The sequence below is a fragment of the Empidonax traillii genome, unplaced genomic scaffold, assembly GCF_003031625.1.
Source record: "Empidonax traillii isolate 1590-97213 ecotype Southwest subspecies unplaced genomic scaffold, ASM303162v1 scaffold360:size843394, whole genome shotgun sequence".
Classification (NCBI taxonomy): Eukaryota; Metazoa; Chordata; class Aves; order Passeriformes; family Tyrannidae; genus Empidonax; species Empidonax traillii.
The window spans coordinates 636,022-649,857 of record NW_020955553.1 but is presented as its reverse complement, the minus strand read 5'-3'; the positions used below and the strand labels follow the sequence as shown (position 1 = coordinate 649,857).

At 39.7% G+C, this 13,836-nt stretch overlaps 1 protein-coding gene across 2 annotated transcripts in view; it reads right to left on the bottom strand.

The window, feature by feature from the left end:
- The window catches only part of MRPS9 (mitochondrial ribosomal protein S9), a 34,402-nt gene extending 20,999 nt beyond the window's left edge, over positions 1 to 13,403 (bottom strand). The window contains exons 1-2 of one of the 2 annotated variants that reach the window (XM_027892585.1): positions 13,338 to 13,403; positions 6,217 to 6,396 (exon numbers count right to left, since the gene is read on the bottom strand). In XM_027892585.1, coding sequence (XP_027748386.1) covers positions 6,217 to 6,396; positions 13,338 to 13,403 — 246 coding nt within the window. Of the gene's footprint in view, positions 1 to 6,216; positions 6,400 to 11,967; positions 12,010 to 13,337 lie in introns of those variants that run through there. The other variant, XM_027892586.1, reaches the window with a different exon arrangement.
- Between the last annotated feature and the right edge of the window lie 433 nt (positions 13,404 to 13,836).

Here is a 13,836-nt window from a genome sequence, read left to right as displayed (position 1 = left end):
GTAATTCTTAAAACCCCTGTGTACTAGCAGTAAAAAAGATGGTGGATCAATCTTAGGAATTACATTAGAATTAGTCTCTCCAACGTGCAGCTGAAGCATATAACCATGAAATTATTTTCCTGAAATCTTTTGACAATGTCTTCAGATTTGGAACCCAGGTTTCCTTTCAAGGAATCTCCACGACACAAAACGAAACTCCGCAGAGAATTAGCTGTACATTCTGCATATTCCTGAACACAAAAAGCAGGTGAACATCCCTCTTCAAGCTTTATAATCAAGGTGTAAATGCTAGCAGTAAAGGCCCAGAGAAACCTTTTAGATTTAACTGTAGTTTTCCATTCCAAAAGTGGTTTTCAGCTTAAGGATCCTGGCCCATATCCTTCTTTCTACAGGTTTATACAGACTTGAACTCTAGATTAAAGAAACTCTTGTGTTGAATATGATGACCAAGAACTACTTTCTTCAGGTCATCATGTCAGCTCTATAAGACACATTCATCCCACTGCAGACTCCACAGGTTCTGGGCTGCTATTTCACAGTTCTGTTTGTCAAATCACACTGTTGCCGTTATCTTTGAAAACAAACCAGAGCTTTCTAAAAATGAAACATTCATAATTATTTTCAGCAGAATCACAATTAAAAACCCTAGTACTTAGTAACATAATGCTGTTTCCAAAAATAATTACATAAATTACTTGAAAAAGGTGGAATGGATATAGCCTGCTGCTGCTATGAGTTACTAAAAAAAATGTTAGCCATCTCCTTTCAGGAGTTGAAAGCCTTTATTTTTAAACTTTACTATTAATTCATGCAGAGAAAAAGAAAATATCCAGTAGTCACACCTTTAAAAAAGCAGATCATAATGAATATACGTTAGTAATAAGATCATTTACATCAGACATTTCTTAAACTGCATTGGTAAACTTAACATTCCTGTAGCAAATTAAGAGGAATTCTGTTGTATCATCACTGGTTGAGGGACCAGATGAGCCAATATACTGACCATAGGACCAAAATGTCTTTCACTTGCAGCTTTAAGTTTGAATTCAAGCCAGTTGGAATAATGAGAACAAGTTTCCATTCCCATTAAAAAAGAAAAACAAGACAAAAACCGTTATCTGGCAGTTCTTCAAACATGCAAACTGTTTTATTAAGTAATCTGTCTAGCACTGCATGTGGCATATTGTGCAAATTTAGTGTAAATGCCACACCCTCACCTTCCCTCTTCCCTGTGCATGTTGCACATGTTGATGCCTGATCCTCCTTCCCCTCCTACCTATCTACAAGCCAAGAAATTTTGTTCACTCACTTTCTCAAGTGTCAGAGACTAACTCTGAATCAAACAAGTTCAGCTGGGTAAGCGTTACTTTTCCTTTTTTTTTTTTTCATAATGTCTTGAGAAACTAAAAATTCAAGAGCTGACTGAGTCAAATAGAGCTGACTGCGTCATACTGGGTTAGAGAAAGCAGACTGCAACAGTTCAGTTCTTAAACTGATCTTGCCCAGGGGTCTTTCCACACTTTTGTTGAAGCTACAGCTCAAACAGAAAACATCCCACCAATTCTCACTGCTCAAGTCATGTGCAAAGATAGTTATCAAAATAACACCCATTGAGGAAAAGTATTTTATAGAAAACAAAGAAAGAATAAGGGGGGGAAATTAAAAACCTCCACCCTAGGGCTCCTTTGCAGCAGCATCCTTCTTGGCAGAGGGCTCAAGAATTCAGTTCATTCCTTTTTAAATATATACGAAACTTTAATCATCAAAACACTGAAGAGAGAAGTGACACTTTATGCCATAACATTTTAATGAAACACCTGAGCAAAAGCTGTTTCAGCTTCTTCTACTCCTCAACTTGATCACGAGAGCCACTTCCCTTCTTAAACCGTGCCTCTTGAATCACATCATTTAGTCACTGTACTTCATCACTTCTCAGACCGAGATATTTTCTGGAACAGCTGTTTTCCTTCAAACCACACTAGCAGTATTCTTCAACAGTTTTCAGCATTCAAAATTCAGAATATTTGGGGTAAACCCAGGAATCAGTGAAACAATAATGGGACACAAAATGCTAACTCTGAAATAGAGGGTCCTTTATTTAATAAGACAGAAAAGGTTAACAACAAAAACAAAAGAATCAGTGACACACCTAAGTTTGTTCTGTAAAATAAAATCTTCCTCTAACAATTAACTACTAAAATTTATTGAAACCAACCTAATCATTGTCACTCTTTATCTAAAGCTGAATTCTAGCTTGGACAGAAAGAAGTTTCAAGTTCAAAGTGACATACCATTTTAGATGCATGCCAATGCATCTCTTGGGAAAAAAAAAAAGAAACAAAACAATCCACTAGCCTTATGTGAAAAAACCCACCTTATTTTAATATTACACTATTTTTATACAATCTAATAATTTTCAAAACAAAATTGTCTTGTCTAGAGCTTGCAGAGAGAAAAAAAAAAAAAAGCCAAAAGCCTGCTGAAAGAAACAGACTTTATTTCCATCTTCATTTCAACTTTTGAAAACACAGAACATTATTACAAAGAATTTAAAAAAGAGTACAGCAGTCATCATCTCAGATTGATGCAGAAGTAAGAAAATACTGATGCAGAGTTTGGTTCCACTGGGGCAAAAAATAAAAAAAGAGTTGAAAAAAGCATTCTATCTTCAACTACTTAAAAAACAATACAAAATAAATTATTTCTTATAAGGACAATGCTGGACAAGACACTCTTCTTGCAGACAACAGGAAGTTCAGAAATGCATTCTGTTCTGAATAACATTTCTGACATTTCACATATGCCAATATTGACTCATTTCTAGCATTCTGCATTGCTAAAATCTGAACATTATTTAGAAATGAGATGTGCTGAGCCACTTCTAAAAGCAACTGAAGTAATTCTGCATTAAAGAAGTCTTAATTTTTTTAAAGAAACTATACTTTATGAGAAATTAAGTTTTTCCATATTTAACATTGTCATAGTTAACAATCTTACTGGTACTTTTCCAACAGTATATATGCTAGTGGAGAAAAGCTTTATTTTATACTTAAATTATTCCATCTGCTTGACAACAATCTATTAGGTCATAAGACAACAAGAGAAAATGAACATAGATCTTTAGTTTTTGAGTTTTACTAACTCTTATGGGAAAAGAGTATTGCTTTATGATGAGCTCATATCTGGAAGAGCATTTAGTGACTGCATAAAAATGAATAATAAAAATACCGGCATATAAATAGGTCATGAAGCTTAAGATGCTCTTCTTGTATTAATCTTACTTAGATTTCTGGGCTTTAAAGTGGAATATCACAGAACTGACAGTGGAAAATGACTGTGGGCTGTTTACTACAACTGTAAGTTAAATCACAAAATAAAAGGATTACAGACTCAAAGGGGGAAAAGCACTAGGTCAGGACTGCAATCTCTATTAATTAGGTATCCCAGCTGGACAGTGGGTATGCAGCTGTTAACTTGATCAATGACTTACCTAAATGTCATCTCTACTGATTCGCTTATAAATTACCAGCAAGTGAGACTAATGTACAGGTGCTAATTTATTTAAACTGTTCTCTGCAGTTCTACATAGCTTTATAAACTGCATCTGGCATCTAATGTTAGCTGTCAGTTGTACTTAGACATGCCTGTCCTAACGACTCTGTTCATTAGAAATGAGCACAAATTATGAAATATTGTGAAAAATGATACATCAAATGGAATGGGCAAAGCAAATCAATTAGAAAAACTTCATAGCACATATTCACACAGAGGAGAATAAAACATCCTAGCTTCAGAGTGAGGTCTATAATACCAATTAAAAAGCAATTGGTAGACTTGTGCAGAGTTATATATCAATTTGCTGGATTTTTTTTTTCCTCCTCCAGAAATACTGTTGTAATGCACAGCTTAACTTTTCATTCCTAAATAAAAGTATCAGTAAGAGGCAATTCTGCTCCCACAACATCCAGAGGATTAGTAAGTAAGTCAACTTATTTTCCCGTCTAAAACTTCACAAGGTTTAGCTTTTATTAAACTATACCTAAAACTCCAGTGAAGGACAGAATCCTATGACGTCTACTTTTGAAATACACTGCAAAGACTGATTAACAGCAGAAGACATGGAGGTATATAAGCACTCATCAGAAAGTATTACTGCTGTTCAAAATGTAAAGCTTGATAATTCTCCTGCCAGTGCTTAAGGAGCTTTTATATTTTTATAACAGAAATTTAATTATGCATAGCAGACACTATTACACACTCTAATTATTTCCCAACACCTGACAGAATATGAAGAAATCAAACATGTACCGCAGATACTTGGTATCACCAAACAAAACACTACTCTTTTGGCTCCACTTCTCCATCTTTTCAGTAACAGTCGGCAAAGCAGTCCCATATTTGTCACCTTCACTGCATCTGTAAAAGCTAATTTCCAGAGTGAGTCTGCTTTCATTAATGGTGGAACTCACTTAATTTTGTGCAAATGATCATAGTGCTATGGACTCACAAAGAAGAAACCACTACTCATATACGGCCATTCAGCATTTCTTGCAGTCTTGCTTTTGATAAGCCTTCTCCCTAGACCCTACCAAGGAAGGATGCCAGACTACAGGCTAATGAATTCTCCTACCATTAACCTTTCAGATAAACTGAATTATCAGCATCATCACTGTACTGTATTAACATGGGAGGTATTCTGGTGATAGGTCTGTGCATGCTTATTTTACAAGAAAGTAACTCAAAAAGACAAAGGTCATTAAAGGTAAGCAAAAACATCTGAAAAATACATGAGAAGGAAATTCTATAGTTTGCACAGAAATAAAAAATCCAGCGAAGGAAACAGCCTGCTATTACTGCTGACCTCGATGAATACTTTGACTGTTGACCTTATCCACTCTGCACTGAGACTGGCAGGGTCTCTGCCCTGGCACTTATTGTAGAAGAGCAGAACAATACTTACAGCTCTGAAGGAAACTAGACACAGTATCAGTGCAAAGCTTTGTACTCATAAAGCTTGATTTCCTATGGATTTGTGACTTGAAATCAAGCTTCCTTTATGGATTTTCTGACACCTGATAAAGCTCAAGTCTCTTTTCAGCCTTCTTCTCAACAAGTCATTAACTCTGTGTCTCTCTACCTTGCTGCCTATTTTCAGAGTAGTTTTCAGAACTTAGTTTTGAAGCCACTCAAACATGTTTGAAATCAGCCTGTCTCACCACGTAGAGATGTAGTTCTTTCCTGGAATAAGCACACTGTCAAGACCTCTTACATGGGCACAGCGGTGGGGACAGATTTTTCCTGCTGAGAGAGGCAACAAACAGTCTCCTCGCCCTGAAAAAAAACTAAACTACGGACACCTCTCTCTTTGCACTTGCCACAATACTACACCTGTCCTAAGAGCCCCGCTGATACACTGGGCTGCCATGGCTAATAGTAATAGTGTTGTTGCTGTGCAAAGAAAACTTCAGCCACAGGACTTGATGCAGCTTCATCTAAGAGTGAATGCCACCAAATTACATTTCTCTTCCCTACCTCTGATGCGTGATAAAATAAGACAGAAATGACAGAAGTGAAGACCAGGTGAGACATAAAAGAAAAAAAATCTATGCAACAAAACATTTTTCTAACTGCAAGGGAGCATATCTTTACATGTGCCTAAATGACAGAGAGAAAGAGGAAGCCACCTATCTGCCAGTCATGAGAGGGAATGACAATAAAATAGTATGTTTGTAGATACTGAAATGAGCTTAAATTCATGTCTATATTAAAATCCTTAAGCTAAAACAGTGTGTTGGTTGTAAAATACCCTATAAAACTTAATTTACATTACCAGCAACCACCATATAACACAAGAAAACTCTAAATATACGCAGCAGGTCAAATTGTGAGTAAACGTTTTGAAATGCTACATAAACCTTTACAGTGCCTCCTATAACCTCAAATCAAAGGGATTATCCATTAGTACTTTTAAAAAGAACCTCCTGTGCTTTAGCAAGATATAGCATACAGTTCTATACTGTGATGTCTGACCTCACGTGGTAGCAGCAGAAGAATTTCTTTTCACAGTCACAGTTGCAACGTATAGTAGCATTCTTCCTTATTCTGACAGTTTGATTAAAATTCACAGAGAGCTGAGGGGCTCATGCTGAAGTAAAGTGCTTTCAATATCTGAAACTCTACAGTAAATTACTTCTCCAACAGAGCAACTGTACTTACATCAATATCCTCTTGGGTAAAAGTTTCTGGATCTTCTCCCATCATGTTGGCTAAATGTCTCTTTCCTAGGTTGAACTCTTCAATCTGTTTTTTAATAAATGCCTCCGTGTACTTTGCAGGTCCTGAGGCTCCTACATTTTTCCTCAGCACTGTTGTGGTGGTACAGATCAGCCTTAACATCTGAAAAAATAAATAAAACAATAGTGGGACTTATTTTACATTTCTGACATAGTGAGCTCTAAATAAAATGAATAAATGAATATAACAAGCTATTCGTGCCTATAACAAGATTCAACACATTACAGTAATAAATGAGGAAAAGCAGTGTTACTCATTATACCATTTTCTTCCAACATTTTAATATCCATAAACAGAAAAAAATATTCTAAAAGTTGCACATTTTCACACATTACAATTAGCTCAGATTTTTCTGATAGAAAGAAATGTACTATCCTATGTCAGGAACATCCTCAAAAGCAAAGGACAGGACTGATCAACAGATCCAGTCTTAAAAGAAAACAGAAATCCATCAGCAAGTATGCAGGTTTTGCCTTCACCTAGAGGCCTCCCACAACAAAGTATGAAAAGAATATGTGGGGCAGCTCCCTAGTGGCTTTTCAGAAGCCGCTGACCAAATACTGCTAAAGGCTCTGGAAAGGCCATGGAGCGCTCCTTCCCTGTTCACAATGCCAGAATGGTTCTTAAGCTACTTCACTGTCTCAAGTAGAACAATCAGAAAAACTAGTAGGGTAGTTCTCACCAGCAAATACTACTGAGCACTCCACCAGCTCAGAGGTCAAAACTCAGGGGACAGTTATCTTCAGATCTTCGAAGGATGAACGCTTGGTCTTACTTCTACCAAGACAATCAGTAGTTAAGATGACTAATTTCAACCAAGCTCTCTGTCAGAAAACAGGAGCTTCACTGACAGAGCTGTAATGTCCCAATTCTGGCCGAGTGCCAATATTATGCACTATTTTGGCTCGCCAACATTAGTATTAAAGTCCTCTACAGCTTAATTATTTCACAAACTGAATGAGAACTGATTATTTGTGTGGTCTTCTGTGGGCGGCGGGGAGGGAGGGAATCACAAGAAAGAAGGCAGTGTGGGACAGAAATGCAGAGACAGAAAAAGAATCACTTCTGATTCAGAAAAATGCCCAGTTTTGTTCATCAGATAGTACCCTGAAATGCTTCACTCCCATCTTTTCAACATACTCTGGGCTTGGCTTTGTGAGCAGACAATGCAGAGAGCCCATCTCACAGTCCACCCCTGCCAGCATTCTTTCCTCCACTCCCTTCACTTGCCCTGTGCCAGCTCTGGCACTTCGACTCCTCTGCAAGCCAGCTCAGCTCCCTACATATGGCAGAACACTAACTTCTGCTTCATCCCAAGAAGTGGGCAGCTCTCAGCTGAGCTGGTAAGTCTGAGCAGTTCAGAGAGGGTTCTGAGAATTGTCAAAGCTGGCACAAGAAGGTGGCCGAAACACAGAACTGGGAGCAAGAAAGTAGAGGGGGAGTCCTCTCTTTACCTTAATTTGAGAAAATTATTAAGCCTGCTGCTCCTGGAGCTGTCATCTCATCTACCTGCGAAGTGCGCTGAGGGGAAGCCATATGAGGAGCGGCTGAGCTCAGTCTGTTCAGACTGGAGGAGACTGAGGGGAGACCTCACTGCAGTCTACAACTTCCTTGTGAGGAGAAGTACAGGGGCAGGCACTGATCTCTTCTCCGTGGTGACCAGTGACAGGACCTGAGGGAATGGCATGAAGCTGTCCCAGGGGAGATTTAGGTCAGATATTAGAAAAAGGTTCTTCACCCAGAGGGTGGCTGGGCACTGGAACAGGCTCCCCAGGGGAGAGGTCACAGCACCAAGCCTGACAGCGTTCAAGAAGCATTTGGATGATGCTCTCAGACACATGGTGTGACTCTTGGGGATGGTCCTGTGTGGGGCCAGGAGCTGGACTTGATAATCCTTGTGGGTCCCTTCCAATTCAGCACATTCTGTAATTCTGTGATACCTTTAGCCAAACATTAAAACCCAAACACACACAGCAAAGTGAACTAGTTAGGGTTCTGATTACAGGCAACAGAATAAAGGTAGTATTCAAAATTATTAAATGTCCTCCAAGTCATGAGAATTGTCATCTCCAGAGCACAATTTAGGTATGCTGACCATGTTGATGGACTTCACCATTCTGAGTTAAGCTAATAAGAATAGAATAAAATAAAATACTTGCTACCTTCCTGTAACTAACACAAATACAACAGTAATCTCAAAACCCTCTTATAACCACAAGTTTCATCAAAACAAGATTACATGGATATATGTGCAAGACAAACACAAAAGCAAATCAAACTTCCACCTTCTGTTGGTAATGCAGTCAGGTTACATGAACTTTTCCTGTGACAAGAAGCTTTTGGTGTTCTGCATTACATGGTCAAGTCCTACGTGAACAGGAAATGAAACAAAGTTCTTCTCTGTACTTTCACAGAACCCAGTTGGTATTTTGAACATCTGACAACACAGGAAGCACTGAACCAACTCATCCAATTTGCTGCACATATGTAAAGCTATTCATGATCAATTTACCATCCATGACTGTCTCAGTCTTCAACATACAAAATCTAACAACCCCACTTGAAATTTCAATTTGAAACTAAGACTACAATACCCTGCCCTAAACCTGTATATAACACATGCCTGGGCTGCAGGAGGGGTCCAATGAAATCAATCAGGTTTGATATAGAAGGTAAACTCATCTTTGAATGAGGTCACATAAATCATAAAGAACTGAACCTCTTTTACAACCTGACAAAGATTTGCCCCCCAAGGTATGCACTTCAGGAAAGTAACCAAAACCTCTGCCACAAAAGGTTTAAGAACAGGTCCAAGGTAGAATTTGATGCTGAAGAGCCTGCTGTTGCTTCATTTTCTCCACAGCTTATATATGTATCTCATATGCAATGCCAATCCTAGTTTGTCCCTTCCTTTTTCTTTTCTTTTTAATATTCATGTTTTCTGCAAGGTTACACTGATATATACAGAATTAAAAGAAAAATAATCAAAATTTTAAATACACACATTTTCCACAGGCTCTGATGATTTCCTTATAAAGCAGTAAAAAAAAGGAAAGGTATCTCCACATATTTCCTATTCTTCTCTCCTAGTCACTCCTCAGGAAAGAATTCAATTCATCTTCTGTCTTACTTGTCTTAGTAGTAACTAATTATTTGTAATTCTTGTTAATGAACATATGATTCCTTATTACTTGGCCCAAAATAGCTTTCTTGGCATGCTCTAAACGGAATACTTTAAAAAAGATTGTGTTCATCTTATTCCTGTCAATTTCTATTGTAATTTTCTCATTTTTGTCCTCCTTCCCTCAAGCTATTCATATTCTTCACTAGTTTCAATTCGTCACTAATCAAAAATCCCTGGACACACAAACTGTTCATAATTAGAAAACAGCCTCTTATGCAAATTAATATCTATTGTATTGGGTACCTCTTCTGGGATAAGAGCACTATTTCATGGGTGGCACAGGCAGGAACTGCAAAGCACAGTTAAACGCTTTTGGCATTTCAGTCAAACAAGAAAGCGTGCTCCTCTACTTTGTAGAGGAAATCACAGAGGTTTGCATTCACTTCTTACACATTTCATAAAGCATTACTGCAGACAGCAGCCTCACCATTTTAAAAATAATAATAATGCTTATTAACAGTACTCCTGAAATAATACGCTCTTCCATCAGAATGCAGGAGAAGAGAAAGCGTTTACTTCTGGACACAACTCGTTGAGATTAACCCTCCCTTCCTGACTCCCTTCTGAGCAACCTAGTATTGAAACAGTTTGGCAAATCCTGATTTTCCAGGGAGACCATAAATTTGTAGAAAATAAGCTTACGTTGAATTTGCCTTAGGAAAAAAAATAGCATTTTCAGAAATTTCAACTTCTCTTGCCTATTTTTTTTTCCAAGAAGATAAATAATCAGGCCCTGTCGGTTTATTAATTCTGTTCATTTTGCTTCACAAAGGCTATATGGATATAAAATCCACATGTATAACTAACTGAGGAAACAAGCTTCCTGTACTTTTAGAATGGGGAGAAAAGTGAATCAAAGTCAGGAGATTTAAACTCAAGAGCCAAAGCTGTCTGTTTTACAACAAGACACAGTTACACAGATAGAAGACAGCGCCACATGATGTGGCAGACACGTGGTCACACCATTTTCATGATTCTTCCATGCTCTAAGCTGGCAGACTTCAACCACCTCCTTTTCCAAAACCATACAGTGAACAAGAAAATTTGCACTAAAAAGTTATCTCTAGGATAGGACTTCAGTAACAGATGTGGAGCTGGAGCTATATAACCACATCAGCACACAGGACTAAAGTTGTTCCAATTGGTCTAAAGCTGTCCAGTGTTCCAATTACTGGCACAGCCAGTGGTACTGAACCCAGCAGACATGCAAGACACCAACACAGTCCTCTGATCACTTATTGTACAAGAAAAACATGTAGCAATCATACAGAATATAAATGCTCAGAGTCAACCCAGTTTCTAAAGAATTGCTTTTTGCTCAATAGGCAAGTTTTGGATTTCTGGTGTGCTGTTTCACAAAAATGTGTTTTAGTTGCTTTACTTCAAAAAACATTTATATAATCTCAGATTTCAGTTGGCCTACAAACTAATTATCTGGACCAGTATCAAGTTTATGTTTCAGAAGCATTTTGCAAAACACATCAGAGAGCATCACAAGTATGCACATATGCGTAAGTGATTTTGTATTACTTTTTATATCAAATTTCACAAGGTATTTCAACAGAAGAAACTTTTTGTTTTCAAAATTAAGTCCCTTGACAGGCTACTATAAAACCTGAGATGGTATCTCACCTATCCAGAAGACTTACTTTCTGTGCATGTTTGACCAAATCTACATATTAAGTTTTCCTGTACACCAGGGGAACAAAATAGATCTAAATGTATAGATCTATGGCAAGTATCGAATGTGCATAATGGAAACAGAATTTATATCTGATTGTTTTGAGGCACAAGCTTTCAAGTAGTAACAGGCTTTTCAACTCTAGCTTAGTTAACAACTGCAAAAAGGCTTCCCAGTTCAGGCATGCAGTTCTGAAAGACTGTCATCAAATCAGTATCTCTTTCTGATATCAGCACATATACCATCCACAGTGATTTAGATAAAGTACTCAACCTAATCAAATTAAATAGGATGTATGGCCCTCTGAACTCTTCTGCTGAGAACAAATACTCAATCACTTCAGAACTGACTGATAGTAACTAAACTAGACCCTTTTTTCTTTATAAATTGTACTGAATCTCTGCAGTTTGCTTATTGGAAGAGTAGAAAACTAAACCTGTTGCTCACTCAAGGCTAAGGGAATGGTAATTACAAAGTTTCTCTCCCCTTTCTTCTCTCAGTGCAAGACACTTTAAAATTAAAAAAAAAAAAAAAAAAACAACAAAACCACAACCTAAGAAATTAAACTTTTTCCCTCCACTAAGAGAGACAAGAAGTAATGAACTAAAACTACTGTGAGGGATTTTCAGGGCAAGCACCATAAAAAAATTTCCGAACAGTACAGACAGGTAAGTTTTTGATGTAAAAACTGTTACAGCAGGTCAGAACAAGGATACATCAACTTATCACCACGTCCTCAACAGCAGTCTGTATCAGAGCACACAGACAGAATAAACACGCAGTGATAATTTTCCTTGAGCAATTGCCTGTTTCTAGCAATCCGCAGTTCAGACATGCTGATATCTTGTTTTTAATGGTCCTCAGTACAATTTTCTTCTGAGTTTATCAACTTCCTTTTTGAATTCACATAAATGCTTAGTATCCTGAATATCCTCACCAAACAGTTTCGCAAGTTAACTACACCCAATGGAAAGAGTCGTCTTTTAAGTTTTCTGGGCCTGTCTCTCATTAGTTCCCTTCATATCCTTTGGTTCACAGACAGCTAGAAAATTAGAATATACCTACAGGCTATCCTGTACTGATCCCATCTCTGGGGGCAAGAGGAGTAGACAAATGATCCCCCAAGGCCCTTTCCAGCCCTACCTTCTACAGTGACTCCTCTGAGATCATTTCCTCATCTACAACACAAATCGTCTCCAGCTCAAACTCAGGTGTGTGCCTGGCCAGGAAAAACAAGTTCCTGTCATAATCACACCTTTGATATAGAATAACTAAAGCAATACAAACTATTCAAACTGAGAATGAAATCGAGTATTGAGAGTATTTTCAGTCGTGCTGTCTTTGTCATTCCCTCCACACCTTAAGAGCATGAACTCCTGACTGCTGCATTGAGAACTACCCACACGGGCACCAGGCCTTCACCCCTAATGGGTAAAGTTAATCTAGAAGTAACCAATATAAACAGTTCAAATTGCTCCTTCCGGTATCACCTTTCATTTCCTTACTGCATCTATCTTCTGTTACTGCATCCTTTGGTTTAGTTCAGTCACGAACGGTTCTTCAGCCCTTATTATCCTAAATTACTTCGTAACTTGAAAGCGTTACCAGAATGCCTTTTTATCTACTTGCTGGTCACTGATTAAATATATATACAGGCGTATCAAATACCGCGGCACAAACAATACCGACAGCAGCTAAGCTTTTTAATTAAATGGCAATCAGCTGAACACCGGCAGCTCTCAAAACAAAGCGATCCCGTTTAATCAGAAGTCACCGCACTCGTGGAGCACATTCCTCTCTCCGCTGCAAGTATTCAGAGACTCGCCCTGAGCAACCTGGTCTAAAGGGAGCCGTCCCTGTCCATGGCAGGGGGGGATTGAAACTGGGCGGTCTTAAAAGGTCCCTTGCAACACTGACCTTTATGGTTCATTACCTACTCACACGCTGCCCGAACGCCATTCACAGATTAGTCAGGACTGGAAGGGACCTACGGAGATCATCTGGTCCAACATCCCTGCCAAAGCAGGGTCACCCGCGACGGCAGCCCCGGCCCCGGCTGTCCCGGTCCGGGCTGTCCCGGCCAAGCCGGGACAGCCCGGACCGGGACAGCCGGGGCCGGGGCCGGGACGCGAACCCGCGGCCCCCGCCTCCCCCTCCCGCGGGGGGCCCGGGTCTCACCTGCGCGCGCGGCCCCGCGGCCCACGGCCGGCCCAGCCGGAGCACGCGCCCCGCGGCCGCCGCCATGGCCGCGCCGCTCCTCCGCCCTCCCCCTGGGCGGGGCCGCAGCTGCGCCTGCGAGCTGCGCCCTCCCTCTCCTCCCTGCCCCTCCCCGGCCGAGTCGTTCACCCTTTTCTGTGAAGAGATTCGTAGGGTTCGTAGAGTGAGCTGGGTTGGGAGAGACCTCCGAGGTCGTCAAGCCCAAGCCTTGATCCAGCCCCGGCTGTGATGACCAGATCGTGGCACTCGGTGCCACATCCAGCCTCGTCTTAAAAGCCTCCAGGGACGGTGCACCCACCACCTCTCTGGGCAGGCCGTTCCAATGCCTGATCACTCTCTCTGTAAAGAACTTCTTTCTAATATCCAACCTAAACCTCCCCTTGCAGAGCTTAAGCCCGTGCCCTCTTGTCCTATTGCTGATTGCCTGGGAGAAGAGACCGACCCCCACCTGGATACAGCC